This window comes from Lampetra fluviatilis, chromosome 38 (assembly GCF_964198595.1).
Source record: "Lampetra fluviatilis chromosome 38, kcLamFluv1.1, whole genome shotgun sequence".
In the NCBI taxonomy this organism is placed as follows: Eukaryota; Metazoa; Chordata; class Hyperoartia; order Petromyzontiformes; family Petromyzontidae; genus Lampetra; species Lampetra fluviatilis.
The window spans coordinates 407302-420302 of record NC_136312.1 but is presented as its reverse complement, the minus strand read 5'-3'; the positions used below and the strand labels follow the sequence as shown (position 1 = coordinate 420302).

At 53.0% G+C, this 13001-nt stretch overlaps 2 protein-coding genes across 2 annotated transcripts in view; both read left to right on the top strand.

The window, feature by feature from the left end:
- LOC144945539 (uncharacterized) overlaps positions 1–13001 on the top strand; it is a 127654-nt gene that overhangs the window by 47648 nt on the left and 67005 nt on the right. The gene's annotated exons all lie outside the window — the stretch shown is intronic.
- Positions 2857–13001, top strand: part of LOC144945702 (protein kinase C delta type-like) — a 69819-nt gene continuing 59674 nt past the window's right edge. The window contains exons 1-3 of the mRNA XM_078874269.1: positions 2857–2991; positions 3151–3334; positions 4595–4692. Of these exons, the coding sequence (XP_078730395.1) occupies positions 2857–2991; positions 3151–3334; positions 4595–4692 (417 nt within the window). The remainder of the gene's footprint in view (positions 2992–3150; positions 3335–4594; positions 4693–13001) is intronic.

Below are 13001 nucleotides of genomic sequence, written 5' to 3'. Positions count from 1 at the left end.
TGTTTATTTATACTGCAGGAGGAATCCGATGAGCTATAAAGCTCTTTTTCACAAATGTCGAGTTGGGGCACGAGGTCAAAACGTTACAACAACAAATGATACAAAGACACGATAGGAGTACAAAGTTTAGAAAAGAGTAAACAAATCACTAAACAATATCTACAAATAAAACCAAACCATTTTTATTATTTAACAACTAAAGCCCACTGAGCTATTAGCTTCTTTTTTCCGAAGCGACCTGACCACAAATGATGGCTCAACAAAGTGGCTTAACATGTGGGCGTTGATAGCAGCAGCCAAACAATCTAAATAATATAGTGTCGAAACCGGCCAATGGGTTTTTGTTCAAACAAATGCTGCTGATCAGATTGAAATCGCAAGACATTCGCCAATAACACTGGCCTCAAAAATATCAGAGGATATAACAGGTGACGTTTCGGACAATGGCCCTTCTTCACGATACATAAAGGCCAGAAAGGTGTAGTGAGTTGTGTTGTTCTTTGTGCTTGTGCAGCAGCACCAGCTAGAGTAAATATCTGAGTGGTCAGCCACTCCACCGATGGGCTAACACATAGATTGAATTTGCTGGAATTTCATTCTAATATGTGCATCATAGTCAGCCATGCTCAATCCGCTGCTGTGGTCAATCCTCTGGTAGATAAAGTCCACCCACGTCACCTCTGGGTTTTACCATACTGGATCACATTGTGAGGAGCTCACAGGAACTTTACGTAGCCCGCATGCCCAGCCACCGCATGCCCAAGCACCTTCTGTTTGGCCGGATAGAGAAGGCTACACGAACGCGACACGGGCCAGAGAAGAAATGGAGTGATGTGGTACAGGAGGATGTGGAGCTGAGTAGACTTGCCGATGATCGGTACCAGCAGTGTCAAAAATCGGCCTCTGTTGAGGAGGCTCGTTAAGGGCGCTGCTGGGCAGTTGGAGGCAGTCGACTTCCAGCAACGGAGAGCGGAGCAGCGACGCTCACAGCAATGAGCGGAGCGACGGGTGGTTAAAACGCAGCAAGTTGGCACAGGAGGGGGTACAGCTGGTGGTGCCACTGCCAGTAACCTCAGTCAATCAACACATGGCACCTGGGGGCTTTTTCGATGACCTGCCAGTGAGCCTTTGACACTTCACGTGGCATGAAAGTGGACCTATCCTGGCACAAGCGCCGTGGTGACGTTATCGCCATTCATGGCGAATAGCGGCTGTTGTGTGTATGTGTCAGTACTGTATGAGTACCTGGTGCTGTGTGTAGTAAACATTGACACTAGGCAAAGACGGCCGGGCGTGGTGCTGCCCCCCCCACCCCCGTGTGTTGTGCCGGCCTTAATAAGTGCTACTCGTATTCTTTGGGTCCAGGAGGAAAAAAGAGGAAAGCTGCTGAGGCAGACTATTTATTTCCTCCTCCTGATGACGACCGCTTGTGTTGTAGTTTTTTTTGTTATTTTATTTTAACCTATTTACGTGACTTTACCGAAAGACCCAAAGAATATGAATTCCTGCAGTCACGAAAGCTTTAAGTCAAGGTGCTACTCGCTAACAGCACTTGCCCCAACAGTATGTTAAGGCTATAAGGAGATCTTTGTCTTGTATGTGCATGTTTGGGAGTGATAGTGTAGCGGTTAGCGTGCTGCGCTACGAACCTAGCGACCCGAGTTCGATTCCCACTCACGACCAACACCAGCGACGAGTATCTGAACCGGTCCTGGGCCGAATCAGCACTTGCACCCGACACCAGATACTAAAATGAGTTTCTGGTGTGGTGTGCAAACATCTCCACTAGGAAGACAAAGGCGGTCGGGCGTGGTGCTTGTGTACCGTTTCGGCCTTCAGATAGGTGCTCGCTAACAGCATTTGCCCCGACAGGTTGTTAAGGCGATACGGGGGATGTTTGTATCGATATGAGTGAATATCATTACAGTATATGCGTTAGATCTACACTGATAAACAGAAGAACACCCGGATCAGAGAGCACGTGCTGATTAATTACATCGTCCAAACTGTGAAGAGATGCGAGTGAAGCGTGGACAGGAGGCGCATCGTTTAGAATGGATGGCGATCCAAATGACTGGAAACTACCAAACCATGTTATATTTCACCAGGTAAAGCCCACTGAGCTGTAGAGCTCTTTTACAGAAGCGACCTGGCCATCACAAATGATAGCTCAACGAAGTGGCGGCTGATCATCATCACCTGGATATTTTATAGTTACCAAATACTCTAAATACCTGTTTTTAAATGTGGAGGGAAAAGCCTGAGGACCCGGAGAAAAATCCACGCGACCACGAGGAGAGAGAGACATACAGACTACAAATATACAATAGGCGGGGATTGAACCCACGACCTCCTGTATACCAGGCGAGGTAGTTAACATCTCCTAGCCACCGCGGCACCCGCTAAGGGAGCAGCAGCCGAGGAATGGAATGCGAGGATATGGAGCGATGAAACCAGCTCCATGGTGTGCAGAGTATCTGCTGGGTGGGTTGTTACATCGCAAGTTAGTGGTGATGGCTTGGGAAAAGAGGCCCTCATCCAGCAGTGGATTGACATTGGTGGCATATGTATGTTGAACTTATTTCACACGGTACGTAGCCATCCACACTACTCGGAGGTGAGGGAGGTGGACAACAAACCAAACACAACAAGCAGTTCTAAAGAAATGTTTGTCAATCTAGATGATGTTCAAGTACATTGCTCCAGTGGCTTTCTAATATCAGAAGGAAGAACGTTCCAGACGGCCGCAGAAGGCATATAAAAGTGCGCGATGCGGTGACGCGAAGTGGTCTTTATTCGATTTCCAGCCAAAATCCGTTGCTGTGTCGATGATCGGAGTTCGCGTGATGATGGTTTATGTTTCTTGACGAGATCAGGGAGGTATCGTGGTTCGTTTGTGGAAAGCACTTTGTGTGTAATGAGCGTGACCTTATAACTACGTACACGTTCGGCAACGGAAAGCCAACGCAGCTCAGCGAGCTGGATGGATACGATAAAATCTTGCAGTACCGGTCACGACACGTCTCCGAGAATTGTGTACATGCTGCAGCGTGGAAATGTTTTTTGCCAGACGTCCTGTAGAGTAGTGAGTTACAACAATCGAGACTTGTCAATACAACGCTACACGTCACATGATGATGTATCCAAACAGGTGCTGGCTTGAGACCTGTGGAACCCAGAGGAGGAGGGGGAAGAGTAGGCAGAGGGGAGGGAGCGATGGCGCTTCTGCTCCGCATCAGCTTCCTCACGTGTGATGGCTGTCGCATGTCTCGCCCGGAGGCCTCCTCGACCCAGCAGTACTGCGCCGTCAACATCCGCCAGGCCGTGCCCAATGGTCAGTGCTGGTGGTGCTGCTGCTGCTGGTCCATAGATTCACACAGAGACCATCGCTCTTACATGGACACCCATAGACTCACGCAGACACCCACGGTCTTACATGGACACCCATAGACTCACGCAGACACCCACGGTCTTACATGGACACCCATAGACTCACGCAGACACGCACGGTGTTACATGGACACCCATAGACTCACGCAGACACGCACGGTCTTACATGGACACCCATAGACTCACGCAGACATCCACGGTCTTACATGGACACCCATAGACTCACGCAGACACCCACGGTCTTAAATTGACACCCATAGACTCACGCAGATACGCACGGTCTTACATGGACACCCATAGTCTCACACAGAAACCCATCACTTCATGTATCTCATGCAGAGGTTCATGCAGAGACCCATCGACTCACACACAGACCCATCGACTCAGGCACAGACACATCGACTAACGCACAGACACATCGACTCACGCCGAGATCCATCGACTTTCTAGTTGATTCATTTGGGTGACCCAGGCCACTCTTGCAAATTAAACTCATCCCTGACTCTCTTGAATTCTCAACTGGTCACTCAGAAACAACTTGGTAAGCTGGATCAAATTTGCCCCAGCCGAATGTTGTTTTGTTACAAGAGATGATGCTAGTGACAACTTTTGCTTGTGACGGTTTGCTGGCAACAGTTACCGTAACATTGTTCCGAGTGCGTCACAGCCTCCTCCTCCTCCTCCACACCTCCGATTGGCATAGTTGGCTTACGTGTGGTGCGAAATAAGTTCAACATAAACATAGCCCTCAACCCATATGGTTGACCCGTATTCTTGTACGTGGAATTTGAGTTTTCAGGTCCATACGGAGTACTCGCGTTTCAATCCGAGCAACATTTTTGTTGTCTATTTGTTTGTGTTTATCCCTTGTGATGGGACTTTGTAGGATGAACGTTGAGATTTATAAGGGGCACGGGGTGACCAATAAGTTCTGAATTGGTCTGTAATAAGGTGGGGCACTGACAAGGGGTTGAGAGGTATGCACACATCAACATTCACAGCTGCTCCTCCACAGCTTCTCAACCTCCCCGTGACCCTCCCCCTCTCATCCATATGCCCCTCGTGACTCTCCCTTCCCCTCGTGACTCTCCCTCTTCCCCGTGACCCATCTTCTTCTCTTTGTCGTGACGCCTTCTCCTCCTCATCCTCTTCCTCCCCCTTCCCTCCTGTGGGTGCCCCCACTGTCTCTCCCTCCACCACGCAGAGCGGGGCGGCGTCACCTACATCCAGAACAAGCCCACCATGTACCCTCGCTGGGAGACCAAGTTCAACACCCTCCTGCACGACGAGCACCTGCTGCAGGTGGGCGCCAGCGCCATGCGTTGACGCCGCTCGTTTGCGGTGCGCGGAACCGGTAGGCTCGCCCCGGTTATGACCGTGGTTGTCGCCGCCACCGCCGTCGTGATCGGCGCGCACGGCGTCGTGGCGAATGTCATCGACGCTCCGAGCAGACGCTCCCCCCGGTGTTAATCCCGTGGTGTGTGTGTGTGCGTGCTTGCTTGCTAACGCTCCAACTTCACGCCACCCACTTTACTGCCACGTGGCAACATTTGCGAAAAATTGCTATATAGCTCTATGGATTCCTCCAGTATGAGTAAATATTCTGATTGTGAGCATCGTCTCCCCCACTACTGGTCGACTGTTCCTATCTGTGAAAACCAGCGGCGCATTCTTCCCACAGGATCGCCCTGCGCTGCGGGTACGATGACGCCAAAACCACGTGTACTCAATTGCCATTTTTATTTAATGGTTACGAGTGTTAGGGTTGTTAACTGGTTACTAGTCTTCAGAACCATATACTGGCTCCGGAAGTCACAAAACTGGTTACCGGTTACGTCGGCGGCATGGCTGAGCTTGTGCGGTCAAAAAACGGCCCTTGGCGCCACCTTATTGCCGAACTGGCCTCGGCGTGGCTCGGTTATGCCAGTGGAAGAACAATCTGTGCCTCCTTCCTAAGCTGGCATGGCCCTAGCGCGGCTCAGTTGTGCCAGAGCAGAGAAACCACATAGACATCAGAGCAGAGACAACCACATCGGCATCAAAGCAGAGAAACCACATAGACATTAGAGCAGAGACCACCACATCGACATCAGAGCAGAGACCATCACATCGACATCAGAGCAGAGACCACCACATCGACATCAGAGCAGAGACCACCACATCGACATCAGAGCAGATACCACCACATAGACATCAGAGACCACCACATAGACATCAGAGCAGAGACAACCACATAGACATCAGAGCAGAGACCACCACATCGACATCAGAGCAGAGACCACCACATCGACATCAGAGCAGAGACCACCACATCGACATCAGAGCAGAGACCACCACATCGACATCAGAGCAGAGACCACCACATCGACATCAGAGCAGAGACCACAACATAGACATCAGAGCAGAGACCACAACATAGACATCAGAGCAGAGACCACCACATCGACATCAGAGCAGAGACCACAACATAGACATCAGAGCAGAGACCACCACATCGACATCAGAGCAGAAACAACCACATATCAGAGCGGATCGCAGCAATGGGAAGGTGTCGAGTTAAAATATTGTAGTTGGTGTTAGGGTTAAATGCACGCATCATCCTCACTCCGGGGTCAAAATTGTGTAATAAACCTCCTTGAGACGGCTTCCGGAATCAGTCCTTTTTATTTTCAACTTCCACAGTTACACTTTACACACACTCCCCGTTGCTGGCAGACAACGGAGAGAGGGCAGACTTCTCGCCAATTCCCCACCGCGCACGTGGCACCCAGAGCCCCGTACGCGCGTGACTCTTCCTCTTGTCGTTCCCAAGTCTGCTCACGACTGTCCTCTCTCCCTCTCTCTTAATCCCTTCGTCACGTGGTACCCCCCAGCCAATCATCTATAGACAGCCTTGACCGTTCCCGATGATTCCCTGTCAATCCCGGGACCACGCCTCTGATCCGGCTCCCCATTAGCTGAGGCCCCGATTGGCCAGGCCAACCACCCCTGCTAACACGCCGCGATCACGCCGAGGCCATGCTCCCTGGCTCATCCCTTATTGGCTACAAAGCAGGACCGGCAAGCCAATCTCCACGTGAACCCTCTATGGCTGTTATTACATCACCCCCCCCGCCCCCGGTGAAAAAAATCAGCCGTCTCGGCTGGGAAAAGGGTGATCAACCAATTCCGTAAAACATCTTATTAGGGCACCAAGGTGCATTTAACAATAAAGGGTGACGGCGTCCCCGCGCCGAACAACACTTAAAAACAGTCACCCATGTAAAACCCGACATACATTAGGACGCCCCTGCAGCGCGGTAACAACAGGGTGAACAGCTAGACGATCAAACGTTAACGAAACGGGAGAGATTTCGATCGCGTACGCGACGCGGAACCCTCTCCGCTTCCGGCGCATGGTCGCTTCGCTTTCAGATCGACAGGAGGTGGTAGACTTGAAGAAGAAGAAGGTTGTTGGTTCTCGATCATGTCCAGGGCAGGCCCCGTTGGAGGGGGGGCAGCGGGGGCTTCCTCAGCCCTCAGAACCTGTTCATCTGTAGGAGGCACAACACAGTCCCCCTTGGGATCAACGGGTGTGGCAATCGGCGTAATCGGCCCGGCAGACCCCGGCAGGTCAGCTAGTGGGGATGAAGGACCGACACGCGCATCAACATAGGGTTTAAGTCGCGAGGAATGAACATACCACCGACGGTTTCCGTATTGAACGCGGATACTCTGTGCGTTCCGAACATCTATCAGTGTCACGGGCCCCCGCCATGGCCTGTGCAGTTTAGGGGATGTGCCCACCGGTACCTGGGGGCAGTGGAGCCACGCCAGGTCTCCCACTGACCAAGGCATGCGAGTATGCGATCGACGCGCATACCGTTCGTTCCTTGCCTGGGCACGGGCCGTCGCACACCTGGCAGCCTCTCGCGCCTCCGTAACTCGTTCAAGCGAGTCCCGCACGTGATCAGGCAAGGAGCGAGACGGTTGTTTACTCGGCTTACCCAGTTGCACATCGATGGGTGGAACATTCTCACGGCCATACATAAAAAAAAATTGTGAGTATCCCGTGGACGTGTGTGGAACCATGCGGTATGCCGCTAAGACGCCTGGTATGTGCAAGTCCCAATCGGTTTGCTTTTCACTGACCATGCGACAAAGCATAGCCGAGAGGGTACGGTTGAATCGTTCCACCATACCATCTGTTTGCGGATGGTATGGGGAAGTGCGAATTTTCTTTGTACCCAGCGCGTCGCAAACCTCCTTAAGCAATTTAGAGGAGAAGTTCCGCCCTTGATCTGTGAGCAGCCTCTCAGGTGCCCCTTTATCCATGACATACCCGTTCAAGAAAGCGTCGGTGATGGACGCAGCCGTTTGGTCGGGCAGAGGCCAGGCCATCGGCCATCGAGAAAAATATTCCACCCCGACGAGAAGGTATTTATTGCCCCTAGCCGACGGGGGAAACTGGCCCAAGATGTCCAGAGCAACCAATTCGTTGATGCGGGACACCTCAATGGAACGTAACGGCGGTACATAGTGGTTCCGAGGCGGTTTCCTCTTCGCACAATCATGGCATGAGCGGACAAAGTCATTGACGTCTGCCGTCATACCGGCCCAAAAAAAATCCTTTTGCATCGAGGCCAAAGTCTTTTGGACGCCGAGGTGCATCAAGTTATCAGTGTGCAGAGCGCGAAGCAGGTCGTAGCGAAGCGAAGTAGGCACGACCAAGCGTGGTCGGTCAGACAACCCGTCGGTGCACATTAATAATCCCGACTTGCCTCGGAACATCTGCCACTTCCATCCCGCCAATTGAGATTTTTGTTTCCCTACCAATTTCCGTAGCGGAGACAGCGAGGCGTCAGCCTCCTGCTCACGTAACCAGACCGCATGCGGCAGCCGTAAGGTATCATCAGTGTCCACCGACACCTTCTGGTCGTCCTCATTCGCTTCCGCCCCTGTATCGTCCTCATTAGCTATCGCCCCCATAACCGGGCAGGGCGAGGTGGGCGGTGCCGCGCAGCGGTGCGTGCCCGTCAGGCAAGTGCACGGAGGAACGGGTGGCAGCCTCGAGAGCATGTCAGCGTTCGCGTGACGGGCCCCCTTTCGATATGTAATATGGAAGGAAAATTCCTGTAACGATTCCAACCACCGAGCCAATTGGCCTGACGGCTGGTCCAATTTCAAGGAGTATTGCAAAGCCGCATGATCAGTGCGAACAAGGAATTTCCTTCCATACAGGTACGGCCGGTACAATCGAACAAAATGCACAATTGCCAAAAGTTCCCGCCTCGTCACGCAATATCGCGTTTCCGCAGGGGACAGAACCCTGCTGCCATACGCCACCACTCGCTCAACACCGTCCTTACGTTGCGACAAAATGGCCCCAATGCCGATGTCACTAGCATCCGTATCAAGGATGAACGGCTGCGAGAAGTCTGGGTAATCTAGCGTAGGCGCCGTGGCGAGGTGGTCCCGAAGCGCTCTAAAATAATTTTCTTCCTCAACTCCCCATTTAAACCTTTGATTTTTGCCCGTTAGAACGTGTAATGGTTTCGCCAACGTCGTAAAGTTCTTAACGAAGCGGCGATAATAGGAAGCGAATCCTATAAACCGCCGAACATCACCCACGGAAGTGGGTGTGGGCCACTCTCGAACACATTTTGTTTTCAGAGGGTCAGTGGACACGCCGTCCGAGCTGACAATATGACCCAAGTAACGGACGGAGTGTTGCAAAAGGTGACATTTCCTAGGTTTAAATTTGAGGTCAGCCGCCCGCATTCTTTGAAAAACCGTCTCTAGGCGTTGGAGGCGTTCCTCGAATGTGCGGCTGAAAACAATGATATCGTCTAGATATATGAGGCACGTTTCCCATTGTAGTCCGGCCAACACCAATTCCATGAGCCGTTGAAACGTCGCCGGAGCCGCATTCAAGCCCATAGGCAACCGATTAAATGCAAAGAGACCTTGCGGCGTGCGGAATGCCGTTTTGGCTTTTGACTCGTCATCGAGGGGAAGCTGCCAAAAGCCCGAGGACAGATCAAGGGTGGAAAAGAATTTAGCACCCGATAAAGAATCCAATGAGTCATCCATCCTCGGTAAGGGGTACGCGTCCGCCACCGAAATCTTGTTCAACCGGCGGAAATCAACGCAAAATCTTGTACCACCATCTCTTTTCTTAACCAGAACAACGGGCGCGCCCCAAGGGCTGTTGAACGGCGAAATAATCTCCGCCGCCAGCAATTCATCTACTGCCCCGCGCACATGCTCCCTTTCCGCTGGGCTCATGCGATGAGGGTGCATACAGATGGGAGGTGACGCACCGGTGTCAATATGGTGCGACAAAAGCGATGTGCGGCCGAGGTCCAAATCATTTTTGCTGAAAACATCAGCGTACCATAGTAATAGTGAACGCAGAGCGTTCCTTTGTTCATTCGACAAGGAAGAATTTTCCCCGCATAAATCTGCGATCCAGCGTTCTTGCGAACGATCGTGTGGGGGCCCACCAGCAGGCATCCGGGCACGCGGCGTTTCGTCACAAGAGGCGAAATCGGTAGTGGCGTGAGCCAGCACCGATCCCTCTGGAACAACAACGCGGTCAGGTCCCCCACTCAACACCTGTATGAAAGGTGCCTGACCTGGTCGCACGATCGTTTGTGCCGCCGCCAAAGAAAAGGATTTAGATACCGAATTCGATGGAGATAATAGCACGCCCTTCGCATCCCTTCCAATTTGAAGGGGTTTTCGGTAACGCAGCGGAATGAGCATTTGAGCTCCCGACGGAACCTCCACCGTAGCAGCGACTACGGCCGTAACTGCGTTACCTGTAGGCGCACTGGCCAGCAGGGAAGGCAGGAACGCCATCCTACAACTCCCCGGCATTTCCAAACAATCCTGGTCGACCTGTATATTCAGCGGCATCCGGCGCAGGAAATCAGTACCAAGCAAGCATGGGACAGCCAGCGAGCGAGAGATCAACACAGGTCCTTCGGCGGTAATATTTCCGATAGCGATGCTCACATCTACCTGACCACATATACCCATGCTTCCCCCATTCGCGGCAACACACGCATCATTAACCTTGCGTATCCGCGACGCAGGAATGGACAACAAATGAAAAATAACATCTGAAATGATGGTAGCAGATGCGCCAGTGTCCACCAGGATACGGACGTCAACGCCGTCGATGGTACCCCGTACCGTCGACGAGCCCGACGCCGCAGCCACAACCCTGCGAGCCAATTTCTTCCACTGTGTAGCAGAGCGTGTAAGTGGTGCAGGAGAAGTGAAATTATCCTTAGGAGTGTAAGAATGAGTGCGAGTGGATGAGTGATGTGACACGACCTGCCGGGTGTCCGATTTGTGCTGACTCGCCCGAGGTTGTTGCAGTTCCGCAGCAGGTGGAGGAGATGGAGGTCCCCTTGGCGGAAGAGGCGACAGCAGAGGTCGGCAGCGGCAGTCACAGGCGAAATGGCCTCGTCTGCCACACTTGAAACACGCGGCCGTCGTCGGCCGGCGGTCGGAAGACCCGGCCCCCGCACGTGGACGGCCTGCGTAGTCGCCTCGCTGGTCGCGCAGCCGCCGTCCCGGAACCCTATGCGGAACAGCAGCAGCCAGCATGTCGTCGTCGCCGGAGTCGTCGGAGCAGTGGACAACCAGTCGTGGAGACCACCCCAAGGGCGGCCCGTCGATTTCAGGTTTCCCCGTCCACACCGCCATCTGGTCCCAACGCTTGATATTAAACTTAGCGTCCAGGCAGCGCGCCACCCATCGCGATGTGAGCGGTTCGTGGCCGCAGACTGGTAGAGAAATGTTGAGCTCCTGAGACAACTCCAGCATACGGGAAAGGATGAGAGGATCCAAATGATCGGCCATCGCGTCGGGGTAGGCAGCCATGGCCAGCGCCATCAACGCCCCCTGATAAGCCAAAGGTGACTCCTCCGATCCTCGGCGATGCGACATAAATTTTCTGGTGGCTGACGTCGGTGGGTCGTAAAATTCCGCCATCTCTGCGAACGCATCTTGCAGTGTCTTCTTCTTGGACGCTGGGATGGAGCGGAAGACCCCCAGAGAAACGTCATCAAGCAGTGTAGGTAGCGCTCCCAGTGCCTCATCCTCCGTCCAGTTGACGGATCTAAAAGCCGACTCGAAGCGCCACGTAAAAGCACTCCAATCGCCCCCGGCGAGAAATTCTTTGATCTGTGGAAAGCGATGTCCGTGGTGGCAAGCGCGCGCCGCGGGCGTCTCCGACTGCTGTTCCCGCGTCCCACCCGTCGCAGGCAAAATGGCGTCCGGCGGCCGCGTGTTGGCAGGCGCGCCCAAAATGGCGGCCGACGGCTCCCGCGCAGCTGGCCCGCCCACAACGACGGCTTCTTCCCGCGTGGCAGGAGCAATGGCGGACCCAGTTTCTTTTTCAGGACCCCTTCCCGCGGCGTCCAGCTGATCCGCATTCTGGCAACCCACGGCTGGAGAGGACGCCACCGCGGTCAACAGACTTAGCAGAATGGCGCGTAACAATTCGATCTGCTCCGCCATCAGCCGCCATCCGTCTTTTGTTCTTGCGGTGGTCGCATCTTCTCCCAGTCGACGCGGAGAGGCGTCGAGGAGAGAAGTATCAGCAGGCGGCATAGGGGCTGTAGCCCCCAACAGCTCATCTTCATCCGTCTCGACCTCTTCCTCTGATGGAGGCACGGGCAGGTTCTTTTTTCTGAGGTGTTTGGACATCTTAACGATCGTCCCAACGGTTGCAGAAGGACTTCTGACACCAATGTAATAAACCTCCTTGAGACGGCTTCCGGAATCAGTCCTTTTAATTTTCAACTTCCACAGTTACACTTTACACACACTCCCCGTTGCTGGCAGACAACGGAGAGAGGGCAGACTTCTCGCCAAGTCCCCACCGCGCACGTGGCACCCAGAGCCCCGTACGCGCGTGACTCTTCCTCTTGTCGTTCCCAAATCTGCTCACGACTGTCCTCTCTCCCTCTCTCTTAATCCCTTCATCACGTGGTACCCCCCAGCCAATCATCTATAGACAGCCTTGACCGTTCCCGATGATTCCCTGTCAATCCCGGGACCACGCCTCTGATCCGGCTCCCCATTAGCTGAGGCCCCGATTGGCCAGGCCAACCACCCCTGCTAACACGCCGCGATCACGCCGAGGCCATGCTCCCTGGCTCATCCCTTATTGGCTACAAAGCAGGACCGGCAAGCCAATCCCCACGTGAACCCTCTATGGCTGTTATTACAATTGTATCGTGGAGATGATGAATCGTAGAAATGATCGGACCGAAACAGCATCCCTATATTCATAACAAACACACAACATACTCTTTGGTTCTTTCGGTAAAGTCACGTATAGAGATCTGTTTTTTTTCTACCTACGTGATACCGAAAGAACCAAAGAGTATGGATCCTTGCGGTCACGAAAGTTTCAAATCAAGATTAAACACACAACAACAACCGCCATTCGCCACTAAGTGGCGGCGACGTCACCACCGCGCTTGTGCCCGGCTAAGTGCACTTTAAAGCCACGTGAAGTGGCCTTAACGACACACACACTGTCACGCACGCGGCGTATTCTCTCCGGTAAATATTCTACACATCGCAGGATTGAGTATCTCGAGTTGGGG